General features: G+C 35.6%; 1 protein-coding gene across 18 annotated transcripts in view; it reads left to right on the forward strand.

Annotated features, from left to right (window-relative positions):
- The window catches only part of arhgef10lb (Rho guanine nucleotide exchange factor (GEF) 10-like b), a 99,953-nt gene that overhangs the window by 67,561 nt on the left and 5,956 nt on the right, over nucleotides 1-26,436 (forward strand). For all 18 annotated transcript variants that reach the window (XM_073938949.1, XM_073938947.1, XM_073938940.1 and 15 more), the window contains 5 exons: nucleotides 15,730-15,816; nucleotides 17,829-18,043; nucleotides 18,193-18,350; nucleotides 23,885-24,027; nucleotides 26,192-26,363. In XM_073938949.1, coding sequence (XP_073795050.1) covers nucleotides 15,730-15,816; nucleotides 17,829-18,043; nucleotides 18,193-18,350; nucleotides 23,885-24,027; nucleotides 26,192-26,363 — 775 coding nt within the window. The remainder of the gene's footprint in view (nucleotides 1-15,729; nucleotides 15,817-17,828; nucleotides 18,044-18,192; nucleotides 18,351-23,884; nucleotides 24,028-26,191; nucleotides 26,364-26,436) is intronic.

Consider the following 26,436-nt stretch of genomic DNA (forward strand, 5'->3'; position numbering starts at 1 on the left):
TTTTGGCTGAAGTGACAAACTGCAAGCTTTTGATGTATATATATCTTCTTAATTTAAAAGTTTGTCATTGTTTTGGAGCACATTAGATTCCAAATATCCTTAAGACTAACATACTGATACTAACATCTAAAAAACTATTTTGATTTCATATGGACTTTAAGCCTACTTCGAAGAAATGAAAGTAAATGTAAAAGTATTTGATTTGATTTATTTACATAACTATAAGGAATCTAATGACAAATACTATTTTATTTTATTTCTTCAAGCTGGTGATCATAATCAGAGTCATGTTCTACAGTTCGCTACAGTTACACCATTAGATGAATGCACAATAGTCTTACATCATGTTTTCATGTCAGATAGCTGGTGAAATGACAGAATACCATGTCCCATATAAAAGCCTTGTGGCAGGAAATTTGCTTATGTTTTCCTGCACGTCTGGTATCAATGCATAACGTTAAGATTTAAATAACTAAATGTTAAATAATAAATGTTGTTTTCTTCTGCCTATATACATGAATACGTGTGGATGATGTAAATGAACAGTTTGCTTACAGTTTTGTGCTTATTTTCCCATTTCTTTGGGGACTATTTTTTACGCCTACCCTTTACCAAGCTGTTTCAAGAGATGAGGGGTCTATGACAGGGGACAAAACAGAATTGGTACTTAGACTGTAGAGGCCAGCTGTCAGGGTTTTAAAGTATCAGCTCTTTTCTCTTCAAATTTGAATTCCCTGTTCAGCTATACACCAAGAGATAATTATAGAGGCATTACACCATTGATGAAACAGCAAATCTGTAGCTCAATTAGTTGAGCATGGCGGTAGCAATGCCAAAGATATGGGTTCAATTACTTGAGAAAGCAAAGACTGATGATAGAAGCATCTATTAAATTCATAGATCTCAACATAAATATATATTTTTAAAAATCATGCCGTTGTCTACTTGTGCTAATTTGTGTCGACCAAAATTCATCGTATTGCCAAATATAAACAGAACCTAATTAAAATAAACATTGTTGCATTGTCAAATACAAAAATGCACTCCAATTATTTGTATTTTTTATCTTTAATGCTGTAACTTAATTTTGAGAAAAAATATTTCACAATTTTAAAAAATAATTTGTGAAAAAAAAATACAAATTTGTATTACAATACAAATCTGTTCATTAGCTTTGTCTACTTGTGAAGTGATTGTTTCAATGGCCTCAGTACTTTCCAAAATCCTTAACATCCTATATCAAGGGTATGCCATATAGGAAGCAACATGACAGATGCTTCACAGCTCATTTGCTGCCGGTTCATCCACTTTACTATTCTCAAAATGTGATGCAATCATCCTTTAATGATTGCTTTCCATACCGCTCTCAGCTCGGGATGTGTGGCTGATGTGTCTTCTGGCTGCTTTGGGTGTCGCTCTTATCCTGATCCTGCACCTGATGTTTTTGATGTTTCTTGTTTTTGTGGTTTTGTGGATGTTCTTTTGCCTGCCACGTGTACTACTTTGAAGTCATAGCATTGCAGTCTTTGGACCCATTGTTCGATGCTGGCAAAGAGTTTAGATTAAGGCCTAAATATAGTCCCTCGTATTTTGGTCTGTGATCAAATCAAACTTTCTCCCGAAAGCTACGGCTTTGCTTTCTCTATGCCTACATTTGCATTCAGTCAGTCAGCTGCGAGTGATTCACCAAGCGTGTATACATCTCTTCTCTTTGGTACTGAACAAACCCTCGTCTTAACCTAGCGAATGTGCATCTGCTTTCATCTGCATTCTGTCATCATGCTTTTTGAAGTGCACTTCAGTGCCAGCCTTGCCCAAAATGAGTTTGAATGTGTCACTGTACAAGTCCCAAGGAGAAGTATCTTCATAAATCACATGGTTTCTGCGGCTGATTTCAATCCTTGCTTTGATAACAACATTTCCATGAAGGTCAATATACCTGCTTGCCTGAATATAATACTTGGAGTTAAAATATATTAATGAAATGTTTCCATTGAAGTCGCAACAGATCTTTTTGACTGTACTGCAGGGCTATAACTGCAAGACAAGTGTCCCTTAACTAGAAAAGTGTCCCCTGGAATGTTTGATATTGATGTTCCTTTCTTTCAGTAGCTGTGTTTTCATCTATTCATCTTTTGAGCTCATTTTGGAATATTGCATAGAAATGCTTAATGGAAAAGCCAAGGTGCAGATAAATTCTGAAAATGTGCATTAAAATCATGAACACTTTTTATACAATTAAACAAACTTGAATGGAAGTTTACAAAATAAATTTCAACATGCACTTTAAAAAAAGTCATGTGATGACGAAAACAGGTGTGATGGGATGGCATTAATAAACAGATTTAGATCTGAAATGTTGTTATGGTCATTTTAAAATCCCTCAGTCAAAGTCTGTCATCAAAGTGGTTCAGTATTATTACCTCCCAGAACTGTCTTGAGCGGATGTGCTACCAAAGAGCATGAGCGCCTCCAAAACTGGGCATTCATTGCATTTCGTCTTTTCCATTTTTCTTTTAGATATTTGGTGCCAGTTGATCAGCAAGTGGCGTTTTTGTTCTCTTATTGGATGGATTTTCTGGTAAATTCCAGTTTTGCGCATATATCTATTTTGCATCTTTGGATGAAAACATAGGTTTAAAAAAAAAGACATATGATGGATAAGTCACAACAATCTATTTTACTTAGATGTTGCTTGATAAAAATAGCAGGTTTGGCATGCTGTGCCAGGAGAGAACCCTGAGCTCAGAAATAATTGAGCCCAGGGCTCCCGCCTGGTCAATGAGCATGTGAGGGGGTTATGAGATTAGGTAATTCTCGAGAGCTCCCCCTGGTAAAAGAGGAAAGGGTGGATGAGGGATTCTTCAAAAAATTAAGATGAGGGAGTGATGTTAGTCGGGCTATTTATAGTAAGTTTGGAATGATCCCAATGGCTTACTAATGATTACAGATGAGAGACCAGCCGTGATCAATTATATCACATGCTCCTCTCGAAATTCGTTCATTCATTCATTTTCTTGTCGGCTTAGTCCCTAATCTGGGGTCACCACAGCGGAATGAACCGCCAACTTATCCAGCAAGTTTTTACGATGCGGATGCCCTTCCAGCCGCAACCCATTTCTGGGAAACATCCACACATACACACACATACTCATATACACTACGGACAATTCACCTGTACCACATGTCTTTGGACTGTGGGGGAAACCAGAGTACCCGGAGGAAACCCACGAGAACGCAGGGAGAACATGCAAACTCCACACAGAAACGCCAACTGAGCCGAGGATCGAACCAGCGACCTTCTTGCTGTGAGGCGAACGTGCTACCCACTGCGCCACTGCGTCGCCTCCTCTCGAAATTAGTCTGTGAAACTTCACTAGTTGATGTTTATATGACGGGTAGAGTTTATTTTATCCAAATTAAAACTTTAAGCAGTAACACTTTATATCACAATGTTTTAAAAGTTAAGTATTTGTCTGGTCTATGCTAAATGTGTCATGACAAAATGACGTAGATCTTTTGGTGCTTTCACACTGAAAACAAACTTTTGTTCATCTATACAGTATGTGGCTTTCAGCTTTCTGTTCTGGAACATCAGCAGTTTTGCCATTTTGTGCAACTCAAGCATGCTGCTTGAAATCACTTGCAGTAGGCCTTAAAGCTCAACACTTTTACTCCTCTGTCATCCTTTAAAAAAATCTTTCCAGTTAATAGTACAAGATCACTGTGCTTGTTTTTAGTTTTCCTTGGTTTTATATGTTATTATCTGCATTTGTGTTATTGTATCATGTCCATGCTGCTTCGTATCTGCTTTTCATTTTGCCTCTTGGCCAGGTTGTCATTTTAAAATTACCGGTTTAAATAAAGGTTATATAAGCAGCTCAAGGTACATGATCTGAAGCTTAATTTCATTGTAGAGTGATGGGTAAAATTTTCGAAGAAAAAAAAAAACTTACTTTGTCATGCCACAAATGATTATGCCATAGTTCCACAGAGATCTATTGTTTTTATTCAATAAAATTGTCAAATACATTTTCATTTCATTACTTTCGTACCATAGTGGCATTTAGTGTGTGTGTGGATTTGAGTTACATCAGTAAAACTGAGATATTAGTACTATGTTTTTTTTTATGATACAATTCTGCTAATAGCAGCTGTCAATGTTTACCATACATTTCACAATACATTTTTTTTACAGTAAATGTAAAAATGTAGTTTACTCTTGTAATTCAATATTGTATTTTCAGCATTTTTCCCTTAGTCCCTATTCATGTGATCCTTCTGACATCACTCATGATAATATTCAATATTATCAATGATGAGACTAATTCAGCTTTTTCTTAACAGCAATTTTAAACAGAAGTATCTAATTTTAAAGAGAAGGGTGTCATTTATTCCTGTGATTCAAAGCTGTATTATCAGCGTCATTAATCCAGACTTCAGTCACATGATCCTTTAGAAATCATTCTGAAATGCTGATTTGCTGCTCATAAAAGTATGTAGTCATATTGTCAATGTTTTAAACAGTTGGACTTCTGTTTAACAGCATTTTTACTTTTTGATCGATTTAATGCATGCTTTCAGTAATAAATTCATACATTTTATTACCAAATAAAATTGTGGAGGCTTTTAGCTTGAATAATAGATATGTCGTCATCTGCCATCAAAAGCAAACTGGCCCATTTTAACCAATCCTGACACTTTGCTAGCACTGTTCTCTCTCAGAGCATTACAGACTAAGCAGGAGCAATCCAATTAAATCACGCCGTTGAGTAATCTTGTTTATTTTCCCAAAAAAAGTCCAAAGCTGAAGTGGACGGCTTGTCGTCTTCAAAAGGGAAGCGTTTGCATACTGTACAACTAGAAGAATGTGTGTTATATTTTTGTAAATGTATGTTTGTGGCAGAGTAGATCTGAAGACTTTCTTAAATATCACTTGTATTGGGGAAACTTTTTATCAGGAAATGTTTGATGGTAAGAAGAGCATGGGGAAAATACCTTCGTTACCGCAGATTAAAGCAAGGCGGCTCTGAAGAAGACACAGGAATAGACAAGCGGATGCTTATGTGGTGTGAAGTGCAGCGAACACCCGTGAGACAAATGTGGCGGTGTCTAAACTATGTCTTCTCATAAAATCCTCATCCACCCCCATATTTTCACAACACAAGAGCTAATGATAAGATGAAATTCTGTCGTCAGGTCATTAAAGTGAGACACTGCAGCAGAAAAAGGTAAAACTAATAGTTATCTCCATACCTCCACAGCTTATTGATTTATTGAAAACTTAGTTCACCCAAAAATCTAAATTATGTTAACAATGACTCGCTCTCCTGTTGTTTCAATACCCTTAGATGTTTGCACATCTTCACAGCACATCTTCAGTACACAAATGAAGATGTTTTAGATTAGATCCAAGAGCTATATGACCCTCAGTAGACATCAATAGTCCAGAGATGGTTAAAAGTCAAAAAAGAAACCAAAAGCATTTCATTTGACTTCAGATCAACTCTAATCATGCAATTTCCAAGAACACTTTTTTGCATCAAAATCCGTAACAGCCACTTTGTTAACCTTAAATCATCTATGACTTCTACAGTACGCTTTAAATAGGAGTATTATGACTCCTAGTTGTTGCCTGTAGTAAAAAAGTACCCAGTCTTGACATGGTAGAGAAGACATTATCAGATTTTTAGCACACAAAACACACAGAGCTACACATGATGACAGTTGAACCACTGAAGTCGCATGAAATGTTTTTGCTTTCTTTTCTGAACCATAGCTGTCTTTGGAGGATGAGAGAGCTCTCAGTTTCAACTAAAATATCTTCATTTGTGTTCTTAAGATGAACAAAGGTCTGAAGACATGAGGGTATAATTAATACAATCATTTGCAGTTTGGGTGAACACACTTTAGAAACAGCATTTTTTTGTATTAGTTAATTGTTTTCTATAATTGTATATGCAAATGATGCCTTGTTTCATAAAATGTGCATACATTTCAAGCCCAAAAGTCAGAACTTTTGATGTCAGGTTCAAAATTCATATTTATTTTATTAGAGTCAAATATATATATATTTTTTTACAGAAACCATTTTGGGAATCTCTTTTTACCACTCTATAACTTTCTTTTTTAGTATTTTTAAAATGTTCGCTCTGTAAAATGTTGTCTAATTTCAGTAAAAATTATTTTCTGAATAAATCCCTGAGAGAAAACCTACAGAATTCAAGTATTAACTCTAAGGCCCTATACATACACCCAACACAATAAGGCGCAAGATGTGTTTGTCATGATTTGTTGCTATTTTAGACTAGCACAACTCAAATTTTCATGTTTAATGCCACGTTGCTTAAATAGCTAATCTATTTGAGCCACTTTGTGGACTCATGGGTATGCTTTTCTAAAAGGTGTAGAAGGTGTGTTAAGGCACATTATTGGCCTGTTGCTATTTTGAGAAACTGAAATAGACTGTGCCATTAAAAAGCAGGTCTAAAGTCCAGTGCAGGGTGAGTTCAAACGCTTACACATTGCTTAATACACACAGGATGTACAGCAATACACCATTATATTTACATATGTAAGCAATTAAAGGATTAAAATGTTACAAAAAAAAATAGGTTTTATACAAAAATATAAAAACCAATACCTCCATGCCTCATCTCCGGGGGCTTTTTCAGTTTATTAGAAATTCTATTAGAAATAGTTTTGAAACAAATCTTTGCGCTTAACAAATGAAATTAAATATGTAGGATAATGGATGTCTGCAGTGAAGTGTGTACAACATTGTTTCCTTGCAAAACGAAAGTAAAGGAGTAAAGTAAAAGTAAAATAAAGAGAAAGTAAAGAGGCTGAATGAAGGAGGCTCATTCATATCCACGCGCTGCAGATGATGTTTAACTCTATTCTTGCTATTGAAGCGTTCAGTTTTTCCACTTTCAAAGTCCGCCATATAAATAGCAAATGCGCCATGGCGCTATGCAACTGACTCTTAAAAGGAATGGGAGATGAGACTAATTAGTTTAATACACGTTATGTTTAAAACACACCCATAACTCATTAAGAGAATAAGCACAACCCTGTTAGACCATGCGCCAGCGCACAGAGTGTATTGTTTCATCCTTAAAATAGCAAAAGTACATTTGGACAAACACTTAATACTTTTACGCTATGTGCTTTAGACTTTACACCAAGATCGTTAAAATAGAGTCTTATAAGTTTGAAGTTTAAAATGAAGGTTTATGACTCAGTGCTAAAGCAAATACTCATTTTGAGAAAGCAGCCTTTAAAAATATGTATTATTTGAAAACTGCATACACATATTGATAAAATCTGAAAAATAAAACACCTTAAAATGTCATTTGGATGCCAAAAGGCATTTGATGCCCATAAAAAACTGACTAAGAAAATCTTTAATTTAGGAGACTTTTAAAAAAAATGCTACAGTAAAACACATCAGCACAAGTTTTCAGCCCATTCTGCAGGAAAGCGACAAGCCTGACACAGAACCTTGTATATAAATAATTCCAGTGGGCTAATTCATGTACATATTAAATATTCTCGGCTGTGTTTTTTTTCTATGGAGTGGAAAATGTGAATAAAAGTCTTGGCCCCAAAAGATTGCTTAAGATGAAACGGGGCTCCATTCCCACTGTGCATATCCAGGAAGAGCGAGTTTTGCACATCAGAGCTCCGAGCATCAGGCTCACAGCAGGAGAGGGACAGCGCCAGCCTGCCATTCCCACGCAAGATCCAACTCAAGATCCCTCCAACACAACCAAACGGGTCATCCTCTTACCATGCAGCTGCGCTATAGGCTAATGTGTCATGAAAACCAAATGACGTCTCATTACATAACAAATAAAAGCTGCCCAGTTTCTTAGATGTTGTGTTGCTGGTCTGAAGTAGCTGATGAATGATACAATGGTGAATGATTCAATTATTAGTGATACGATGTTAATGAAGTGAATTATTCGTCTGTTGGTTGGTTGGTTCTTCATTCTTTTATATTATATTACATTATCACTTATTCTCACCTATTTAGCACTTCCTATAATTGGACCTACTGACTTATCTGGACTTCTGGACTGTTCCTTATGATCTTAGTAATGTATTGTTAGCCACTCCTAATTGTTGTCTGCTGAGTAGGGAGCTACTGTAGGTTTGTCAGTGCTGTATATCACAGATTGTATGATGCTGTTCCCCCTGACCTCCAAAAAGCAGCTTCATCCTTTTCTCCTTCAGAGCCTTTTAAAAGCACTTTTTTATCTGATTATTACTCTTCAGCTCTCTGACTGTAAATTGCAACCTCACAAGACACCCCCTATTATTGATGTTTATGTTGTTATGCCATGCTATATATGTTATGTTATGTTTTTCAGTCTACCTTGTAAAGCAACCTTGCGTGTATTATAATAATATTATATTATATTATATTATATTATATTATATTATATTATATTATATTACATAGTTAGAAGGTCGCTGGTTCGAGCCTCAGCTGGGTCAGTTGGCGTTTCTGTGTGGAGTTTGCATGTTCTCCCCGTGTTCGCGTAGGTTTCCTCTGGATGCTCTAATTTTCCCCACAAGTCCAAAGACATGGTATAGGTGAATTGGGTAAACTAAATTGTCTGTAGTGTATGATGTGTGTGAATGAGAGTGTATGGATGTTTGCCAGTGATGGGTTGCAGCTGGAAGGGCATCCGCTGTGCAAAAGATATGCTGGATAAGTTGGCGATTAATTCCGCTGTGGCGACCCCAGATTAATAAAGGGACTAAGCTGAAAAGAAAATGAATAAATGAATGAATATAACACATTATATTATATTATATTATATTATATTATATTATATTATATTATATTATATTATATTATATTATATTATAGCATAGGATAGCATAGCATATTATAAACTTCATGCTGACCTTTTGTAAAAAATAAATAGCAGGATTTGTAGAATGATGTTTTGGTGTTCAACAATAACAATTTGCTTTTTAATTTATTATTATTATTATTATTTTGTCTGGTTGTTTAGATATGATTGACAATTAATTAGAATAGCTAATTTGTCTATTATTTTCGGTCAATAAATATTTAATTACTATAATTAGTTAACAATAAAAAATAATAAACAAAAATAAATAAATAAATAAATAAATTGTATCATTTATAATATAATAAAGATGTTTGGGACAACTTTTACAAATGTATTTTACAGCTTTGTCAGAGCTAAAAGCAGAAAACAACAAAATGTTGTTTACGTCTGCACTCCACTGCCATCACCGAGGTTAAATCACGGTCTCAACTAATGGGGAGCATAAAATGCAATAACAGGAAATGTCTTAAGTACTTGGAAAAAAAAAAAAATTGCCATCTTTTCAGCTTCTAAAAATGAAAAAAATAAGTAAAAAATAGAAGCCTTTCACATTGGTGATAGTCTCAGACAGGTACTGCATGAAGTTTACTGAAAATATACATTCAGTGATTATCTACTCAAATTCCTGTCATTATAAACTTCACAGAAGTGACATTGTTAACATTGTTCAAAATAAAGCAGTCCAAATTATTTAATTGTTCTGTGAATTTTTTCTTTAATAGTTGCCCCGAAGCATGCTACATTTCTCTGTATTATGTGCCATGTTCAACTTAATTAGATACACCATGACATGAAAATTCATTCATACTGTAGCATACTATTATGCTGAAAACAAAACGCTCAAAACCTTTGTCGTATAATAGCGATGCACTGTAATTATAAGCGGCTGTAATCAAATACTATGAGGTTACTACAGTACGTGCTGATTGATGTGTTGTCTTGCTGTGGTAAACAGTGAACCCTTTATTAAGATTAACACAGTGTTGGCAGGGGTGCATTTGTCACCAGCCATATGGGCCGCTGATGATTAAACCTGGAATAATAGTCTGTCTGGCTTATGCATAAATTACATGTGGAACGTAATGGCTGTTTAACAACCTTATGCCTGTCTGATTTGAGCCAAAACACCCCGCAGTCAATTAACTTCTTTTATTTTTTTTTCTTAAGCCAAATGCTGGCCGCGGTCACCAGTTCTTTTAAATGTGCAGCAATGAGTGTCACCACTGCTGCCAAAAACATGGATGGCAAAATGTGTACGATTTGTAGAGTCTGTGCTTTCCCTGCCCTGAAACAATGTGGAATGAACTGCAAAAATCCGAATAGCAGTTTCTGCATGTCTCATTTTGAAACAGGGGGAATCAAAAGATGCGCATCATATTTATCATGCCCCATTTACAGCCTTCAATCCTAAATAAATAAATAAAAGTGTAATTCTGTTCTGTAGTTTAGATAATCCTTTGGCTCTCGGATGGCTTTCTGAACATGCAAAAAAAAACATTTTTTCTTCTTTGATCCTTCTGTTGCTTTACTGATCGTGTTTTAGAACAAAATGTGCATTCAACACAGTTGCATGAGGAACCTGTCCTAAAATAAAAATTTTCTTTTCATGTAGTTCAGTTCACTTTGCAGCCATTTTTGTCCCAGTAATATGCTTGCAGATACAGCTATATATTCTACAATTGGTCAGGATTAAGTTTAAATGATATTTTTACCCATGCATTGAGCAAACTGACAGTTCTCTGAGCAGAAGCTTAAGGTTTGAGTGACTTGTTGGCATTTTGATTATTATCAGGTATTCCTGTTGTCAGAAGCAGGCTATTTTTTAAAGCACACTCTGATGAAATGAAGCCTCAAGATGCTTATGTTGAGAGTAAACAGAATAATGTCTTGACTTTTTTGTTGACCGACTCAAAATTTTGCTGATTTCTTGTTAGTATGCAGAATAAAAGTGCAGTTGTGCCAGAATGGTTCACTACAGTTATCCAGAAGCAGAATTACTGAGACATACAAAGTGAGTTTAAAATTGGATTCCGAAAAGAAAGGGGTGCAACAGTACACAAACATGACAGACTGTTTAAAATGTTTTTAATATTGCAGCATGGTAGAAAAACAGCAAATTGATTTAAAAATTTAATATTTTTCCCTCTTTTTATTAAACGTGACTCCTTTTATGCCTCCTTTTTGTTTCTAGAGATGTCCCTACAGTATGTTTGTGAGGTTTTAGCTCAAAATACAACACAGATAACTCTTTTAAAGCTATCCCTTTTAGGCTTTTATCTAAATTGTGTCATTTTGGTAACTGTTGCTTTAAATTCAAATGAGATTGTGTTCTTTTCAAAAGAGGGAGGAGCTACAAATGCCTGTGCATCTAGTACTAGAGTTATCTCTGTGAAAAACTGAAAATGTGAAAGAAGTGTCTCAGAAGAAGGCAATCTTTGGAGACTACCGCTGACATTATCTACAGCAGGTATGATGCAGAAACTAATAGTGGATGGCTGCTTCTCACTCAGGGCTAGAGAGATGCTTATTATTTTTCGCCGTAACTCTATTTCTAATGCTACTATTATTACTACCTTTAATGGATAGGACAGTAGAGAGTATTGACAGGAACATGTTGGGAGCAGATAAAGGGGAAGGATCGAGGTGGAAATCGAACTCGGGTCGCCGTGAGCACCGGAGTGCCATGTGTGGACACTCTAACCACTACACCATTGGCTCCAGCTTTACTTGAGGAAGTTGAAAGGATTTAATGTGGATAGGCCTCTTCTTAGGACATTTTATTCTTCTTTTACTGAGTCTCTTTTAACTTTTGCAGTTGTGTTATCTCTGTGTATGAGGTGAGAGTCATGAAGAGGGCTATGTCTATTTTAGCAGTTGAGAACCTCCCACTTTATTCAAAGTTATGCATCATGCCATCAGGAAAAAGGTATACTTATTCTCGACAGACAAGGTCCAACATTAATGCATTAACTTGTTCCAACTGCAGTTGGGTTATTTAACAAGCTTTAAGTTGTATGTTAATTAGTTTTTTGTTTGTTTGTTTTTAACTTGATTATGATTTTTTTATTGTTTACTGGTACTTTTATGTTGTCAAGTGTGACCTGTTGCTGTTGACTGTCTGCTATTGATGTAAACTTAATTGCCCTTTGGGGACAATAAAGACATTCCAATTCTAGGGCTGTCTATGCTAATGCGGCAGAGATTATCACTAATGGGTGTGGCTTTCCCCCAATAATAACATATACAAAGGAAGAATGTCAGTCAACGTGTTTCTGCACTCTGTTTTTATCAAGTGTGATTATAAAAAAAATAATAATAATTATCGTTTACCATTAGATGCTGGCTATATTCACACACCGTTGCCACATAACTGTGTTCAAACCCCTTATAAAACTGATTTTTGCATCATAGGTCCCCTTTAAGCAGTGGTTTACCAATTTTGCATCTAAAAATACATTTTTGTAAATTACAGTAGTCAACATTTGAAGTGGATCATCACCAAAGTACTTTGATTATCATCAAAGTTGCCCAAAAGCTATTAAAAAACACCCATTATGGTCTTTGGACAGCTTTAAATTTATTTTTTTATTCACTTCAAATGTTAACTACTGTGTATAAAGAAACTTTATTGCTTACACATTACTAAACGCTACCAGTCTTTCCATGGTTGGAATATTGATAAATGATTGGATTAGATTTGAAATGTTCATTCATATGTATTTGGTGCAATAGCTCGTAGTAGTGTAGCAATTATTGTTGTAATTTGAAAAATGAGACTTTAGCCGCTTTTCCACTATCGTGCTGAATCGTTCTTTAAACAGAACTGTTCCATTCCGTGCCAAACCGGGCCAGACAGCACGGATACGGTTTCATTTTCCACTGTCGTGCTGCGACAAAGCTCTTTAAAACATTACACAAAACGCATCAGTAGTTCCCTTGGTAACGCAATGTAAACGGCTCCCTTTGTTCAATTAAAGTTAAATAAGAGCCGAAACTATTTATTTATTTATTTTTCATAAAAGCAAAAGCATGTGACTAAACACTGTTATGCCGCTCTATCAAATAGGGGTGCTAAATGTGCACCCTTATTTATTTATATGTTGCGCAGCTCTGGCTAAATTTTATTTGGAGGGAAAATTACCAAAATGTAACGTGATGATTAAAAATAATTGGAGGGGAAATAAATAATATTTAAAATCTCTGAACATAACAGAAAAAAAAACAATGATAAGACAACAATAATAGTGCATTTGCATTATAGTGGCAAAAATATCATTTTGGACAGGCTTTGTCAAAGGTGAGCGGGCACTTTCACTAATAAAAACACAGCACATAAATTATTTCATTTTTAACAATTAATTAAATTACACTGCGTATTTATATCAAAAGTTGATAATGATATAAATATACTACATTTTGATAGTAAAATGAAACCATTTAAGCGATGGTTGTTATTTGTTTTACTATTCAAACATTAAATAACGAATGCAGCAAGTGAAAAAAACGAATATGAAACAACACATATATTGCAGGATTTAAAGCATATAAAGCACTAAAATGCTGCTTTATTATCTTTTTATTTTGATCATTTTATTTTTATTTTTATAATTATTTTTGTGTTCATTATTAACAAGCTGTAGGCGAAATATTGCTAGACGTTTTAGAAAATATTTGCGTAGCTATATTAAAGATCACCACAAAAAAAAAAAAAAAAAAACACAGAAACATCTTACATGCCTCATAAATGTCATATAACTTATGTATAACTGAATCATATAATTGCCTATAGCTGAAATGATGAAAATTGCTCATTTTGTTTTTATAAAACATTTGTCAAAACGTATTGATATTTTTTGAGTAAACAATACTGACATTTAAGAATCCATATTTATTTAATTCATTCATTCTTTTGACTTGTTTATTAGTGCATATGCTATAATATAAATCATACAACAGTACCTTGGACAGTTACAGTGCCGCTCCGTAAAGCTTTCAAGCAATGTCTTTTGAACGGCCGACATTACAACACGAACACGCCGTCCTTCAGGTGGTCTCGCCGGTATTAACAAGCTGTCCTGGCTTTTATTTCAATTATTTCCTCGTTGTTAAAAGAGTCTGCAAGTTCGTGTTCCATGGATATAGTGATGTTGTTGTGGAATTTGGACATCGACGATGCAAAGCGTGATTTTATTCGCTTTATTCGATGCGCAGCAGGAAAAAAAAGTCAGCAGCGCAAGTCGTTGGCATGTCTCTCCCGGATCAGAGCGAGTTTTGTGCTGTGGAATACAGCGCTGCGTGCAATAAACTCACATTCAGCAGGCGAAGTAGGTCTGTATTCAAGTCAATAAAATAATAACTTTAATGAATAAAATATCTTCGTTAGAATGTGATGAGTTATTCACTTCTCTGCCAGAGACTGCTCTATGGTTTTAAAACCCTTTTCAAACTGTATCGTTTAGACCTGGATCGTTATTTTATATTAAATGCACTGTAGTTTATTGAGGATGTCTGATGACTAGCGCGCTTCTGCTGAGCCAGCTGTGGTAGCTTAGCAACCGAGTCGCGACGTCAACACACAGAATCTGTCAGCACAGTTCAGCACGGTTGTCTAACCGTGCCGAGAATTCCGGGCCGAGAACGGTTTGTAATCGTGCCGCGCCGTTCCAGGCTCAAGTGGAGAAACAACCGTAACCGTACCGAAGTGTTCTTAGAACGGTTTGGCACGATAGTGGAAAAGCAGCTTTTGTTATAGAAAGCAATAAAACACAGAGCTGCTTTATTAAGTCTAGTAAATATTTGTTCATTTATTAATTTATGCATTAACTAAAAAAAGCATAGGCTGAAAGATTGATCTTGGGAGTTCTGTATGTACACTGTATGTGTTCAGTAAACATTATGCTCGCTGTAATAGTGGTGATAACAGTATTAAGCCCAGGGGTGAATTTAATGATTTGGGGGCCCTGAGCAATTCCAACCATGGGGCCCAAAAGTTCTAAAATCCACCTTTTGTACTTTAAATTATTTTTGTTTATACCACTTAGTCTCCTTTTCTACATTTAATCTTAATGCAAAATAATAATAACATGTGAAACATCTTGTGACATCTTGTAAAACTTTAGAAATGTTTGATTTGTTTTCTTTCAAATCAATAAAAATAACTTTCGTTTTTAAAACTGAATCTTTACTGATTTGACAGTTGGACTGGTCCATGGTTAAGGGTGGGGAACACATTTGTGCAGATGTAGTAATTACATTCAAGTTCATATTTTTAGACCCTCACCATACAAAATACCAAAGAAAATAGTATTATTTATAATTTGTTGGTATAATTCTAGGTATTTATTTATTAGAGGGCACTCTAATTTCCTGAGGCCCTTAGTGGCTGCTTACCTTGCTTATTGGTTAAATCCGCCCCTGATTAAGCCACAACACTGCTTTAGTCACTTGCCCATCGTGTCACCACCACTGTCATTTAGTTATGCTGGCGAAAAAAATAAAACACTACAACATAAAACTAAACATGTTCCATCACAAATCAGCAGCAAAAGTCGGATATCATTTATCTGTAAGTAGGTGACAGGTAGTTTCAGAAGCTGAGGACTCATCAACCAGGGCGAGTATCTATTGTTGTCACTAATTTAAATGTGAAAGTCTTTAAATAGCGCAAAATTTTTTAACAATTTAAAAAGCCTCACCCCAGTGATACTGGTACTGGTGTTGTCCTTTTGTCACCTCACAACCTTTGTACAAATACAAACTGTTCCATACAGTAATTTGTGTGTGTAATTCTTGCTAAACTTACCAAGCTTCGTATTTTAATGCTGAGTTTCAAAAGTGATCTCTTCTCTTTTTCTTGCAGTTGCAGGCTGCCCTGTATAACCCAGTCCACTGTGCTCTTCTTGGTTTTTCTGCTGCCAGCACATCCCTGCCTCAAGGCTACCTCTGGGTACGTACATTTGGACAGTGAGAACATCTTTTCTTCTTTATAACTCAATCTTCCCACTGGTGCAGGAACATCAGTGTGTCTCTGTAGGGCTCTGATGATGGCCACTTTCCTCACTTCAGCCCTGGTGGACCTGAGGGGAAACAAATTACCCACATAAACATTTCAATAGTTTACTAATGACCAGGACTTTCATCGGGCCAGTACAGCAGAGAACAGTCAAAGTTTAAATTCACTGACGATATGCTAATTTCACACACCGCTGGTTTCATCACATTTTACTAAGTAGTCATTTAGCAGATGTTTTTCTATCCACTTATAGTTCTCTTGCTCGAAGGCACAATATAAAAAGTGCACGGATCATTCCTTGCAGGGTTTAAGCGCTGCACCATATTAAGTTTAATTTTATGGCCTCAGCAATACACAATATTCAGTTTATATTTAATCACACAAGCAAGAGTGCCGTTGTTCTGAATACTCATTACATTTTATAGTACAGTAAGTACAACAAGAAAGATAACACTTAGGTCGGTAGTCAAAGGTAAATTGTTGCATATTTTATTTATTTTGTAAAACATTTGCAAATGTTTTTTTTATGAACTGTTTAGGTGAATTGTTACAAAAATTACTACTAAACTGTTATATAAAAAATGCAAAGTATTAAAAATATTAAAAATAAGCTCTGCTCAAACTCAAATAAAAATTGGACAAAACAATAGTGTTAGTGATTCACATTTCAGCCAAATTGAAGAAATAAGGGATGTCGACAAGAGGTGAAGTGCAAATATGGCAGGTGTAGTTATTAGTATGTTCATTTGTTTTTAACCTGAATGAACCAGTGTTTGAATGCATAGGTTGGACGAATTATTCTACGACTCATTCATACTTGTCACCTACTGCACTAGTCCTAATACCTACATGTGTATTTGTCTAGTTATGCAATCTATTCTCTAAATTTTTAATAAAAAAAAAATGTGAATACTGCAAACTGAATCTTGATGTGAACTAGAAACAGATCAAGCCACGTTTATTCAAATAAACCATGCTATCATAGAAGTTATGTGGCCTAGATAAGTGCAAATCTTCTCCAGAAATGTTTAATATTCTCATTTACCATTAGTAAATTTTTAATTTCACAAGGTTGTTTTTACAGCATTGATGTTGTACTTTAATTACAATACATTCAGTTAAATAGACTTAAGCATTCATTTAGTTGTTCAAGTGTAAAATTAGATGAATGGCTGTTGTAACCACTAATTCCATTGAAAATACTAGAGTAAAATAAACGGTCATATTTTAAAGACATGGTGGTGGGAAATGTAATTTAATGCAGTGCTTTTTGTCCGATCTGAGACCCACTTCATATTGTATAACATGCAGTGAAGATCACAGATTTTTTAAGAAATCAGATCTTAAACGTGACAATGTTGTAATGCAAAGACAATTCACTGGAAGCCCTTGGGTTGCCTGGCTAAACATTAAAAGTCTGTGTGCATATAGCCTATTGAATTGAATTGAATTAACTTTCTGTTGTGTACACTTGCTCTAAAGTATTAGTATTAGGACAGGCCCAGAAATCTAACTTGTTTAATTTGCAATATAAAACTTTCCAAACCATAAATCATCTCTCAAATCAGACTGAATCACAACTCCTGCATTGAAATGTACTCTTCTCTTATAGTCTTCTTTTGACTTACAGAGATTTTCCAGCAGAGGTAAGTGATGGTAGCAGGAGCACTGCCTAAAAAACACTGTTAGAATAGCTTGATCGACATTTAAAAGAAAGAAGGAAGCAGGATTAAAAGTTTCTCGAAAGGCAGCTCTAGAAACAAACATCAAGTCTTCCACATCAAAAGGCGTTCTATAAATCATTTATCTCATGGCTGTGCTTTCACGTTTTTCTTCTTCCAGCTTTTTTGCCTGCAGCCTCTCAGAGGGCCATTTCAGTGAATTGAGGCACTGGATGTCCTCTTTCTCATGTTTGTTTTCTTTTTGTTGTCTCTTCGACTGTGCAGGTGGCTAGTAGGGGTGATGACTCTCATGGGCAGGTGGAGATTTTCTCCCTCAACAGACCCACTCCACGCTCCGTCAAGAGTTTCTCTCTCGGTTCCCAGGTGCTTTGTCTGGAGTATATCACAGAGCCCAGCACCGAGGAAGAACAAGAAACTCAGGCCTCTGAAGTTCCTTCCAAGATCGGCAACACCATCTGTGTAGGATTATTGGATGGCAAGTGAGTCATTGTGCATATACGTACCTGTACTGGTGTGGAAAAATTTGTTTACTTTGCTAATTCGATGCAGAAAGGCTGAATTAATTTGCTTATTTTTTCAGGCAAAGCTTTTGATTATGTATGTGTGTGCGTGTGTGTGCTTTCTCTAGCATCATGGTTTATGGGAGTGTGGACACCGCTGCTCAGTGTTTGCTAACATTCTGTAACCCCGAGCGCTGCCACGTTCTGTGTCTGAAACACTTAGGCAACTTTCTCTTCGCTGGGCTGAGTAATGGAAAAGTTGCAGTTTACAACAGAAAAAGTGGAGGTATGAAAATTACAATTTTAATGCAAATGTATGGCTGGTTTACCTTAAAACAAAAACTCAGACATCACTTCACTCTTATTTTGACTCACAACTGTAGGATTTTTCATTAAAGAAGCATAAGAAAAGGTTTGGTCAGCTGTTGGTTATCACCAATGTTCCGATATTTTATTTTGTGTTCGACAGAAGAAATCAGGTTGAGTAAATGATTACAGAATCTGCACTTTCTGATATAATTTCTATAATTTAAATAATATAATTATATAATTTAAATAATATAATTTTAATTTATCATTTTTATGATTCTGGATAATTTTAATGTGTTGATATTTTAGAATTTTGCTAGGTATCCTTGTATTTTATTGCATGTTTGATTTCTCTGTTGTTGTAGGGCTTTGGGTTTTAGAAAAGTGCATTAAAAATAAAATGTATTATTATTATTATTATTACTATTATTATTATTATTATTATCATATTTTGTACTTTGGATTCACTTTAGGATTACAGATGCAGGATTTTTATTCGATGTTTGGCACAATCTCAACCAAAACACGAAGAGAGGATGGGACATAGTGTAGCCTCGCCCCTTTTTATAAAACAGCCAATAGCATTTTCTTTATCAACGCTCTGCCAGTGAGGGTAGTTGAGCTCAAGCACACCAAATGTGAAGAGCATTTGAGTGGTCACGATTAGATAAGAAACTTATAAAGCTTAAATACACATATGAAAAAAAAGTATGGAGTCACGTGAAAAAAAAAAACGTTGATCCATTTAGGCGGAAGCGACAAATAAGCCTTAGGGGCCAATGACACTGTATGCACTTTTACATTCTAAATACACGAGGTGCACTGCCTTTTTTGTTGACAAAAAAAGCAACGCAGTGTGCCTTTTTATGTCACTAGGCAACGACTGATTCAGCTGCCTGTTGTGTGCGAGTGTTGCTGTTGATATTGGTATTATTTTAATATTTAATAATATTGTGTGATTTATACAGCTCCGGACAACTCAAAAAAGAAACCACTAGTCTCTCCTCCCTCTTCAAAAATCTCTGTAATCGTCTTGACAACAGAAACACTGTCACCTCAACAGAAACCCCACATCTGCTTCCATTTGATTGGAGAATAAAAGAGACGCGACTGATGTAACACGGTTTTTCCGCTCAGAGTTGTTTTTCAACTGCGAGCTCAGCGCGCAACAGCAAAAATTTCGAGGCATAGCAGGTGGTTATAATGTGAGGCACACATGGTGCATAAGCAGCACGCAAAACGCTTGTGGCCATTAATAAATCATTCAAAAAAGGCGCCTGTCAACGCTAAAAGTGTGTTCGGTGTGATCGGCCCCTTACATGGTTTTATCAATTTTATATGCTCTTAATGCAAATTTTGTCACTGCTTTGGAGCACACTACCATATAGATATCCTAAAAACAAACAATACTGATACTAACATTTAAAAAACTTTATTTTAACTTTATGGGACCTTTAAGAAGGTAAGAAAGACTTTTGTAGCTTTTTTAAATTCTAAACCACAAAGACCATTTTTTTCTGCAATTGTAAGTTGATATCTCAAAATTCTCACTATAACAAAAAGTTTCAAGTTTATTTTAAATGTAAAAATTGCAAAAAAGTCATTTGATAATTATTTTGAGATAAAAAGTAATAATTACCTTTTTTAATCAGTAGTGGAAACGGGCTTCAATAAGAGGCAGTGCCATCTAAAAAAAGAGAAAAAGAAAATATTCCATAAAACAAAACACCTCAAATATTACAAAATCTAACCTATAAATGACTTGAGCTCAACATGGCATCTCCCCTAAACATATTGAGTTTATACCATGCTGTGGGATTGGTGAGGGGTCAATAAAAATGGAATGGAGAAAAGTCTCATCAAATAAATGAATTCCTCTATTGCTCAGTGACTGGCTATTATTGGTTATGATTTGTATATTACTGGTTTGTACAATAAAACCCACCTTTGTTTATATACACAGTATACACACCCTGCAACAACTTATTTCTGCAACATTAATAAAAATTGCATCTAATTTTCAATAAAAGACAAATCTGCTTAAAGAAGTAGCACAAAATCATTTCATCTTTATTAGATTGACAATATAAAGATTCACTGGGCTGGGTTAAAAAATGTTTCCTCTTTCTAAATTGACTTGAGTTCAGCAGTATTTTTGAACATCTCTCCTGAGATCAAGCAAAAGCGTCTCAGTCAGATTGAGGTCAGGACTGGGTCACATCAGATGCTGTTTTTGTTGGCGATGTAGAGCCTTGTGCTTGAGAACACTGTCCTGTTGAATCATTTGACTTTTGAGTTCCAGTTGACAAACAGATGACCTTACATCCTCCTGCAAAATGACCTGATAAGCTAGGGAAGTAATTTTTCTGTCAGTGAGAGTACGCTGCGTAGACCCCGAGGCTGAAAGCCCCATGGTGTCGCTCCATCCCAGTTTTTCTAAAGAGCTTCTGAAAACTTTCAAAAACATTTGGCTGTCCACAGAATCTTTTTGCTAGTAGCAATGTCAGAACATCCAAACTATTTTTTTCATATACACCTTCAGTCCAATCTAATAGCTGATTTTCAAGTTTATTTAACAAAAAACGATGGCAGTTTTTTAACTACTGAATCTATTTTTATGCTTTGAAAATTTGTGGATTTAATAATTAAAACAAGTCAACATGAGAGTGCAGTCTTGTAAAAGTGTTGATGGAAATGGAAAGTTCTGCAGGTCAACCTACTGATAAAAGATGTCAAGCACAAAACTGCTGACTTGCTTTTTTTAATGGTATATATGCTTATTCACCATTGCAAAACTTGTTCAATTGTATTGCATAATTGAAATATTGTGTCTGAAAGAAAAACATTTAGAAATGCATTAGCAATAAAATCACCTTTTCCATGCCTTTTTCAGAACAAATATTACACATCGGTACATTATTTTTTAACGCCAAAAGAGGATTTGACCTGGAGTTGCCAAGCTGTTAGTAAATATGGAGACTGATGACTAATTTATATACATTTTTATTATCTCATTCATCATTTCATACAATCTGCAAAAGCTGCACTGCTTAGTAGGTTGAGGCATTGACCTTTGGCTTTCGGATATTTCTTCAAAAAATGGCCGGCAGCTAGCTCTCTGCAACCCTCATATGGTCACCCATTGAAGCTAAGCAGAGTTGCATCTGAACAGTAACTGGATGGGAGACCACATGGGAAAGCTAGGTTGCTGCCGGAAGTGGTGTTAGTGAGAACAACAGGGGTGCGCTCAACCTGTGGTCTGTGTGGGCCCTAACGCCCCAGTGTATTGATGCGGACTCTATACTGTTCAGTGAGCTCCGTCTTTTAGATGAGCCGTTAAACTGAGGTCCTGACTCTCTAGCAGGTCGCACACCAGAAGCGCCACTCTGCGCCGTGACACGGCGCGTACATGACAGTTTAAAGTATCGCACACCAGACGCGCACATTCGAATGATATTTAACATGAAACTAATCAGATGGCGCTCTGTGGCGCGGCTGAAAAATGAACTGCATCCTGAGCCGTCGCCGGACGCCGGTGTGTGTATCCTGATAAAAACCTATGTTTAGAATTCTAAAATGCATGGCGCGGCGTGGCGCTGCGCTGCGCGCCGCCGAGCGGCGCTTCTGGTGTGCGACCTGCTTCTGTGGTCATTAAAAATCCCAGGATGTTCTTTGAAAAAGAGTAGGAGTTTAACCCCGGCATCCTGTCCCAATTTGCCTACAAGAATCTGTCCATTATGGCCTCCTAACCATCACCATATCATAATTTGTCCACATTACACATGCAATCTGGTGCAATATGGCTGACGTTGTGTCACCAAGGTGGATGCTGCACACTGGTGGTGAATGAGGAGGTTTCCCCTAATGTGTAAAGTGATTTGACTGTGTAGAAAAGCGCTATATAAATGTAGGCATTAATTATTATGCTTATAGTAACCATTTTAGCCTACGAGGTTAGTTCCCCAAAACCCTTTTATTTAAATCTGTAATTTGCTGCTTTCTGCATGTCCCTCATTGATAATGAACTTGACATTTGCATTTTCCATGTCTGAAACTACCAGCTAAATTCATTAATGGCCTTCTGTGAATTTACTTAGTTTTTTTAATGGTGTTTGTTTGATTCCAAAATGGTATCATTTTTTTTTTCTTTGGAAAAACTATGAAATACTTTTCATACTATGAAAAGTCAATTAAATACAATTAATTCAGAACTTGTACTACTTTAAAGGGGTAGTCCAGGGTGTACTTAAGGCTTGCTTGTGTTTATAAGATGCAAAGCAATGTGTGCTCATGCTTCATGTATAGAAAATCATGTTATTTTTTCATATATCTTACTTTGATTATATACTGCTACTGTAAAGTACCCCTTTAATGAAAAAAAGACCTTGTACTACTAGGTTCACATGCAGTTGAAGTTGTAATTATTAGCCCCCCTGAATTATTATCCCCCCTATTTATTTTTCTCCACACTTTCTGTTTAATGGAGAGCAGATTTCTTCAACATATTTCAAATCATAATAGTTTTAAAAACTCATTTCATTAACTGATTTATTTAATCTTTTCCATGATAACAGTAAATAATATTTGACCAGATATTTTTCAAGACAATTCTATACAGCCTAAAGTGACTTTTAAAGGCTTAACTTGGTTAATTAGGTTAACTAGGCAGGTTAGGGTTATTAGGCAATTTATTGTATGACGATGGTTAGTTCTGTAGACTATTGAAAAAAAGAAAAATTGCCCAAAAGAGGCTAATAATTTTGGCCATAAAATGGTGTTTAAAAAATTAAAAACTGCTTTTATTCTAGCCAAAATAAAACAAACAAGACTTTCTCCAGAAGAAAAAAATGTCCTGTATTTGTTAATGGAAATACTTCACAATAAGTTTTATTAGTTAATGCATTTACTTACATGAACTAATCATGATCAACACATGTACAGCATTTATTAATCATAATTGAACATTTACTAATGCATTATTATCATTCAAGTCCATGCTTGTTAACATTAGTTAATGCACCATGAGTTTACATGAACTAATAACGAACTACTGTATTTTCATTAACTAACGTTAACTAACATGAACAAATACAGTAGTAAATGTATTGTTCATTGTTTGTTCATCTTAGTAAATGCATTAGTTAACATTAACTAATGAACCTTATTGTAAAGTGTGACCTTGTTAATTAACATTTGCGAAATATTTAAAAAGAAAAACAAAATCAGCGGTGGGCTAATAATTCTGACTTCAATTGTATGTTTTCCTGCATCTATACAGTAATAATGCCACATATTATTAATGTTTTATTGTGCTTATGATAACATAGTAAAAGCTTTTTTTTTTTTACTAATTAAAGAAATTGAAAATAAATATAAATAGAAGTAAATATTAGAAATTCTCTTTGTTTTAAATAGTCTGTATCAGAATCTAATGCTACATTGTGAAATATGTGCAAATATTAGCCGTTTCCAGTAGCACCTCTAATTCCAGCTTGCATTTTGCGGTTCCAGAAGGCCTGTGGGATCCAGATTCCTGCAGACATGTGGTTATTGGATACGCGCCCATCCTCAAGCTGCTCCGAATCGACCAGTGTGTGTGGGCCAGCTGTGCCAACCAGGTGTCTGTGATTGAGGGCTCCTCTCTCAGGACTCAGGTAGACACTCACACTTCAGACATAAAAAAACGCGTAGGCGAAATGAAAATGCCTTCAATGTGATTCTACCGTCTTCAGACGCACTGCGCAACTGCTTTGAGTCAAAAGAGTTATTCGTCCCGTCTCAATCAAAGATCTCTTCCGTAACAAAAGGTCGGTTTAGCAAAGCTTGAAATGATTCTTTTATTTCAGACTTTTACATTTGGTTTCCCGGTTAAGACGGCTTCCAGTGCCTGATGCATTATGAGAGAGCATCTTAAGCCACACATAAAAGGTATCCTCCCTGTAGAAGCCCAACAGCATGTTAGGGTGCTCTCCTTTGATCACTTCTGACAGCTGAGCCAACCTCTCTATTTTGCCGCAAGGAACGCACCCTCCCTCTGCCTTCCTGATGCTTAATATCAGGATTAAATTCAGCTCGGGAAGTTGCAAGTTCAGTTCAACCGGAAGATAAGATGTGGGTGCGCATATGGACTTGTCAGCCTGTTTACATTTGCGAGTCAGTAGTTCTTTGCATCTTTACAGAATGTGTTTGTCAGTATTTAGCTGCTGGAGATTGCTCCTACAGGTACACTGAATTTATATGTGTAGAAAACAATGAGTGATGTTAATTAATGTGGCTTTTCAATTAAATATTAACTATTGATGGGTACAAAACATTATTTTGGACAACAAATATAGTTTATAATTAATCAGATGTATATGAAAGTGATGTATATGAAAGTAAAATGGCACACAGCTTTTATATTACACACACACACACACACACACACACACACACACACACACACACACACACACACACACACATATATATATATATATATATATATATATATATATATATATATATATATATATATAATTGTATCTCCTCTAAGCACAAAATATTGATTATCATTCATTTTTACTACATTATGCTTTATAAAGTATCCTCCCTGGTTTTAATAGTTTATTCATTTATAACAAAAATTGTGTCAGACATATTTATGTCAAGTTTCAATTATTTAAATATACATTCTAAAAATTCTGGGTAGTTGTAACCCAATATGGGTCAAATATGGGCAAATTCAACCATTGGGTAAAAAAAACAATTGTCATTTAAATTTAATTTAAAAAAAATGAACAAAAGCTTTAGTTTGTCTATATTTGATCCAATGCTGGGTTACTGCAACCCAGCATTTTTAGAGCATAACACAATATGATTATTAATTATTACATATATTTTAATAAGTAGGCATATCAAAATAGAAATGTTTGGTAGGCTCAGAAGGCTGTTATCATCCATCCGCATGGTTAACCAGCTATACTAATAGAGAAAACTCCAGATCCAGATGTGTTTTTACATTAATGTTACAGTTGGGTTTAGGGTTGGGTAGGGGTAGACATTAATAAAATACAATTATGGGAAATTTAATAATAATTAATAATATTTAAAAAATAAATAATTTTCATTAACTCCCGGGCGCAGCCATATCTGATCTATAGATGATTAACTATGTGGATGGATGATAACAGCCTTCTGAACCTATTAGTATGCACAGAAGGCTCCTACTGGCCCATGTCTATCAGATGATAACCACTGATAATGCTCATTAATTTGAGTGATAACATTCAAATCAGCTGTCCATAGCTGATACACTATGGACAGTTTAGCTTACCTAATTCACCTGTACCGCATGTCTTTGGACTGTGGGGGAAACCGGAAACTGACCCAGCTAAGGCTCGAACTAGCGACCTTCTTGCTGTGAGGCGATCATGCAACTCACTGTGCCACCATGACGCCCATACACATACACATATATTCATGCATATTGTAATTATAAGCTCTTTTTTCTCATATTACTGGGGCTATGAATTAAATCAACTAGTTCCAATTCATTTCTAGTGGGTTTAAGTGGACTATTTACACATTAAACTTAGAAATGAAACATTGCCATTCTGCACTGTGCAGTAAAGTGTCTATCCTCTCATGCCCAAACAGACTTTAATTAGGCAGAATGTTCTCTGACTGTGAATTAAACCTACTTTGAGCACTACAGTCCACGGAGTTGGCTTAAACTTTGATGTTTTTTCCTCCTTTCCTTCTAAATCTACAATTCCTCTTGCTCTTTCTTGTTTTTCTGCGTTTTCATGATGATTTTGTATCTTTTATGATTCTCAGAGTTTTGAAGTTCATCCAGACCCTATGGTTAGTGTGACCCACATGGTGCGTGCTGGAGGAGGGGTGTGGATGGCATTTTCAGAGGGATCATCCCTACGTCTGTTTCACACTGAAACACTGGAACACCTCCAGGAGATCAACATTTCAACACCCTCTGCATATTTCAGCTCTGGCAAGTCCAACATGTGATTATGGCTAGGATATTATTTCCGTAGTTCAATGGTTTTGCACTCAGGCCATAAAAG

Source organism: Danio rerio, chromosome 23 (genome assembly GCF_049306965.1).
Source record: "Danio rerio strain Tuebingen ecotype United States chromosome 23, GRCz12tu, whole genome shotgun sequence".
NCBI classification, from domain to species: Eukaryota; Metazoa; Chordata; class Actinopteri; order Cypriniformes; family Danionidae; genus Danio; species Danio rerio.